This window comes from Cololabis saira, chromosome 23, assembly GCF_033807715.1.
Source record: "Cololabis saira isolate AMF1-May2022 chromosome 23, fColSai1.1, whole genome shotgun sequence".
NCBI lineage: Eukaryota > Metazoa > Chordata > Actinopteri > Beloniformes > Belonidae > Cololabis > Cololabis saira.
In genome coordinates this window covers 6,828,090-6,834,089 of record NC_084609.1, presented here as the reverse complement: position 1 = coordinate 6,834,089, position 6,000 = coordinate 6,828,090, and the positions used below count along the sequence as shown (strand labels likewise).

Genomic DNA, 6,000 nt, shown 5'->3' with positions numbered 1-6,000 from the left:
AAAAAGAAGGTATCAAATATTCTAGTGACCACACACAGCCCACCAGGGGCCACGGTTCCCTCCGAACCGGAGACCAAATAGCCATGTTATACTTGGCATGGCTCTTCTCTCTCTCATGCTACAAATATTAGCATAAGATGTGGAGCAGTTTGCTGGGCCGTACTTAGACGCTCTCACGGGGAAACTAACAGTTACAGCTGACTGGAGAAAAGGTAGTGGAGCTACTGCGCACTCGCACCGCCGCCAGGTCTGCAGCCGCTGCTGCTGCTTTTGGGTGGTTTATATACTCCATAGGCCGGATCTTTAAACATACGCTGCATTTACGCGTCAGATTTCCTTCTTTACTGTGTCATGACGACATCTTCGTACTTATATTTGCACCCTTTTTTTTTTCCGTTTCATTTAAAGCAGGGGTCGGCAACCCAAAATGTTGAAAGAGCCGTATTGGACCAAAAACACAAAAAACAAATATGTCTGGAGCCGCAAAAAATGAAAAGTCTTGTATAAGCCTTAGAATGAAGACAAACACTTTTTCATTATGCACTTCGAAAAAAAAAGTTGAAATGTCAAGATTAATGTTGAAGTACAATCTTGAGAAAAAGTCGAAATGTTGAGGAAAAACTCGAAATGTCGAGGAAATAGTCAAACTTTCGTGAAAAAGTCGAAATGTTGAGGAAAAAGTCAAAATTTGGAGAAAAAAGTCGAAATCTCAAGATTAATGTTGAAGTGCAATCTCAAGAAAAAAGTCAAAATTTCGAGAAAAAAGGCGAAATGTAGAGAAAAAAGTCGAAATGTCGAGGAAATAGTCAAAACTTCGTAAAAAAGTCGAAATGTTGAGGAAAAAGTCAAAATTTGGAGGAAAAAAGTCGAAATTGAAAAGGAAGGAAAAAGGAAGAAAAAAAGAGGGAAAAAAAGGAAAAAAAAGAAAAAAGAAGAAAAAAAGGAAAAAAAAGGTCAAACATTTTTGAAAAAGCTCCAGGAGCCACTAGGGCAGCGCTAAAGAGGCTCTAGAGCCGCGGTTTGCCGACCCCCGATTTAAAGGAACCCTATGTAACAATGCTCCTTCTGACCACATGGGGACACAAAATATTGCGGTGACGAGTTGTAATACGGCTTCACCAGGAGGTGCGACGTCCATTGCGTCTAACTGTGGATTCACACCGAAAGCGTCAAAAATTTCTTTCATCATGGATCGCACTTTGGGAAGCTTTCTTTATATTTCCGCGTAGACAAGAGTTTGATGCTCCTTAACAAGGTTGGTCCCCCGGATCAATGGCAACCATCGGCGAGCCGTTGGTACCGATGAACGTTGCAGTAGTGTTGTTTTTGTCAGCCTGTTTCAATTTTAGTTTTAGTCTAGTCTTTGGGTCGAGCTATCATTTAAGTTTTTATTAGTTTTAGTTACGTTCATTCTCCTTTTAGTCGTGTCAAGTTTCAGTCGACTAAAAGTCTGAGCATTTTAGTCTTATTTTAGTCAGAATTGTCCATTTTAGTCTCGTTTTAGTCAAAGATTGTATTTAGCCAAACCTATTTTACAATTCAAACAAGGTTATCTTATTATTCTATTATTGTTGCTGTATAGACTCAAGAATGCATTTATTCCAGATACAGAAGACTCTAATTTGAGTTTTGTTATCTACATTTTAGTCTCGTTTTTATTCGTCTACGATATTGCATTACATATTTAATTATCGTTATCGTCACATGACCAGCATTTTCGTTGCGTCTCATCTCCCTCAGGTGATAAAGGTTCGTTGACGACAATATTTAGTCATAATTTTCATTGACGAAAGCAACTTTAGTTGCAGTCTGTCACTGACACAGCGGGTCGTAGCAGATTTGGTCATATTGTTTAAACTGTGTTTTGTGATTAATAAGCATGGTTTTTTATGATTTTTTGCGTTGGAACGATGTCACAAAATAAAATTAAGACCATCCAGCTCCTCAACCATCAGTTACGTGTTTCACATGAGCAGAGTTCAGGTCGAAACGTTTAGTGACGGTAAAAACATTTAGTTCAGGTAAAAACAGCAGTCAAATCAGCTAAAATGTCAGTTTGCTAGATGAAATATATTAATTCCTGATAAAATAAGTGTGTGTGTACAGCTATGCTCATGTTGCATGTGAATGAGTGTAATTTTGTGTGTACAGGAAAGTACAACGTGCATTGAGGCTTCTTGCTTTGGGAATCCCGGTCTGTGATTGGACTCATTTGCATTAAGTTGAGATTCTCTCAACTTCAAATTGACGCTTTCGGTGTGAATGCACGGTTACACCAGGGGTTGAAACGTGAACGGTTTCGTGATATACTGCCCCCATGTGGTCAGAAGTGGTATTGCCCTAAAACCAGTGGAATGAATAGTTGATATATGAGGACAACCCGAAAGCCAATCATCTGGTGACACACAGGAACCCTTCTCTCTCCGTGTCACTCCTGTCCGGAGTAAAAAGGTGATTTGAAGTCCAGCTCAACATATAAAAATAAAAGAAGGAAGGAAATCCCAGTGGAACTGGGTTCAAGTACTTCCAGGTGATAATTCTGAGTCACAAGCGTCTTCGTCTACATGGCTTCAGAAGTTCCGAACATATCAAAACACAAATTAGTGCACGGTCCATGTGCCTGAGACTTCGGCCGATTCTCCCATCCAGGATCTCCTCGTGTGGCGCTCACTTCCAGTCGTCAGTTCCTCCTCTCAGAGTACCAGAGTGGCCCGTCTCCGAGAGGCGAGCGTTCTCCTTCCTCTCCGCGGAGACGTGTTCCTGGTCGCACCTTCCCCTCCGTTGCCTCGCGGGCCGCGGTACAATCCACCGGGCGGGTTCTGGTCTCGCGTGAAACCGCTAGTTCCTCTCCGGACTCGGGTAAAGCCTGAATACCTTGTAGATCCACTCCGAGTAGAAGGCCACGTTGACGAAGAGCGCGGGCTGCGACGAGGCACATTTGGTCCGTTGGATGCTGACGCCGACGATGACCCTCCGCTCGTGTTCCTGGCAGACCAGCGGGCCCCCGTAGTCCCTCTGCAGAGAAAACATTCAGAGACTTTACTGCAATGGAGAGCTTTCATTTAACGGGATTTTCGTCAGTTTAATGAATAATGATTGGACCCAGTATTGACCCCTGAGGAACCTCTGATTTCCTCCTACTGTTTGTTTTCACTGCTCGACTTTACAAACACTTCAGGAAATAGTTTGAGTATTTTTTTCCTAATCCACAAAGCCGTAATGTTTAACTATCATCATAGATTCAGACGACTTTATTAATCCCTTTGGGAGGTTCCCTCGGGGAAATTGACATATACAAATCAAACATCCCAAAAACCAAACACCCATATAAAGATAAAAAGATAAAAAATAAAGATAAAAATTAAAATAAAAACAAAAATAGAAAAAAATAAAATTAAAATAAAAACAAAAATAGAAAAAATAAAAAAATAAGAAAAAATTAAATAAAAACAAAAATAGAAAAAATGGAAAAAATAAAATAAAAGTTTAAATAAAAACAAAAATAGAAAAGAAAACTAAAGATTTAAATAAAAATAAAAATAGAAAAAATAAAATAAAAATGTAAATAAAAACAAAAATAGAAAAAATAAAAAAAAATTCATAAAAACAAAAATAGAAAAATAAAATACAACTAAGAATTAAAATAAAAATAGAAAAAATTAAATAAAAAGAACACAAATTAAAACAAAACTAGAATAAAATAAAAATAAGAATAAAAATAAAAATAAAAACAAAAATAGAAAAAATAAAATAAAAATAAGAATACAAATTAAAATAAATAAAGTGCCGTGACATAAATAGAATTATATAGATAAGAAATGTGTTATGCAATATTGCACAAAGTTATTGTACTGTTGCTGTACTCCCTTAGATGTGTGTAGAGTTTTTTTTAAACACTGGCTCTCTGTGACATCATCATGGGTGGGAGCTCTTCGTAAGGTCATATTCTGTCATTATAAACAAGGTTTGCGTTTGGAAACTCGGCCAATCAGGGTTCAGTGAATGCAATCTGGTTTTCTGCACCAATGTGTGTGTTTTTTCCCCCTGCTGAACCTTCTCTCACACCTTTATGGTCTGTTCATTTTGGTGAAATGACCCTTTAATTGCTCTGCATCGGGAGGTGCATTTGCTCAACGTCGACTCTTAATCACGTGTTAACGATACGTACGTCACACACGCCTTCTCCAATCTTGCCGCCGGCACATATCCTGCTCTCGCCGCCGGAATCCCCCTTGATTTGTGAGCACAGGTCATTGTCAGCCATCGCCATGGTTACGGAGTTGAGTGCTTCCTCGTGTCCCGTGTCTGAGGGGGAGAAGAGAGCAACGAAAGGTGAGTGAGGAGGACGATAGACCGGGATGGACTTTAGCGTGTGGAAAGTGTGTGGGCATGTAGGTGGAGGGAAGGCAGTACTTTTAGTTTCACCCCATCCATACATGGTGCAGTTGGTTCCCTCGGCGATGTGGCACTCTCTCACCGGGAGGTGGATGGTGGACGCGCCCTCCGAGACGGGGGCGGGGCTGGAACAAGAAGACCGATGAGTTTAATCCAAGTAAGGAACTCTTATTCTTCCTCTTCAAAGTTGGTGGAAAACTTTTAAAAACGGCTAAAAAAACGGCTGTTCATTTTTCTAAAAATTATTGGTCCAAGTCTTGGAACCCTGTGTTTGGTCGTGTACTCACTCCTCCAGCTTCAGCATGACCAGGTTGGATCCCTCGGGGCCGCAGATCAGGCGGGAGATGCGCAGCCGCGGGTGTTTGGACGACTCGTTGAGGAGACGCAGGCCGACCTGCACGCTGTACTCCCTGAGGTCCGGGACGCTGGCGAGCAGAAGTGGGAGAGGTGAGAAGCCCCGCCCACAGGACTGAGAAGCCTCGCCCACAGGTGAGAAGCCCTGCCCATAGACGGTTTAACATAAACAAACACACAACAGCTGCCTAAACCCAAGTTGGGCCACATCTGTCTCATGTGACACGTACTTAAACCCGAGTTCGGCCCCATCTGGCTCACGTCACACGTGCCTTAACCAGAGTTCGGCCACATCTGGCTCATATGACACGTACTTGAACCCGAGTTTGGCCACATCTGGCTCACGTGACACGTAACTAAACCAGAGTTCGGCCCCATCTCGCTCATACAAAACATGCTTAAACTCGAGTTTGGCCACATCTGGCTCATACGACACATGCCTAAACCAAAGTTTGGCCACATCTGGCTGATGTTACACATGCCTAAATCCAAGTTCGGCCACATCTGGCTCATGCGACACGTCTCTTAAACTCGAGTTGGGCCACATCTGGCTCATGTGAGATGCCTATACCTGATTTCGGTCACATCTGGCTGATGTTACACATGCCTAAATCCAAGTTCGGCCACATCTGGCTCATGCGACACATGCCTAAACCCGAGTTGGGCCACATCTGGCTCATGTGAGATGCCTATACCTGATTTCGGTCACATCTGGCTCATGCGACACAAACCTAAACCTGAGTTCGGCCACATCTGGCTCACGTGAGATGCCTAAACCTGATTTCGGCCACATCTGGCTCATGTGACAGATGCCTAAAGCCGGGTTGGGCCACATCTGGATCATTTGACATGTATAAACACGAGTTCGGCCACATCTGGCTCACGTGACAGATGCCTAAACCCGAGTTCGACCACATCTGGCTGATGCGACACCTGCCTAAACCCGGGTTGTGCCACATTTGGCTCACAAACTTCTGGACACGTACCAGTCACGTGAGGATAAAGCACTTTAAATTCAACTAAACCTGAAGGTGACAGGGTTGCTACATGTCCTGAACATGAGAAATGCAGAAATGGACCAGATCTCAGGCCTCCAACATATTTGTTTTATCATCTCTGTCCTGGAACGAGTAACCGGACAACACCGGACAGAAGGGAGGTCGATAAACCGGCTTCAAAGCCACGCAGAAGGCCGGTCAGTCACGCGTGGAGGGACATGTTTCACGAGAGGATCTCCGAGGAGAACAGGAT

At 42.7% G+C, this 6,000-nt stretch overlaps 1 protein-coding gene across 1 annotated transcript in view; it reads right to left on the bottom strand.

Annotated features, from left to right (window-relative positions):
• Positions 1-2,428: 2,428 nt before the first annotated feature.
• hgfa (hepatocyte growth factor a) overlaps positions 2,429-6,000 on the bottom strand; it is a 41,257-nt gene continuing 37,685 nt past the window's right edge. The window contains exons 15-18 of the mRNA XM_061714541.1: positions 4,683-4,820; positions 4,414-4,520; positions 4,169-4,305; positions 2,429-3,015 (exon numbers count right to left, since the gene is read on the bottom strand). Of these exons, the coding sequence (XP_061570525.1) occupies positions 2,839-3,015; positions 4,169-4,305; positions 4,414-4,520; positions 4,683-4,820 (559 nt within the window). The 3' untranslated portion in view covers positions 2,429-2,838. The remainder of the gene's footprint in view (positions 3,016-4,168; positions 4,306-4,413; positions 4,521-4,682; positions 4,821-6,000) is intronic.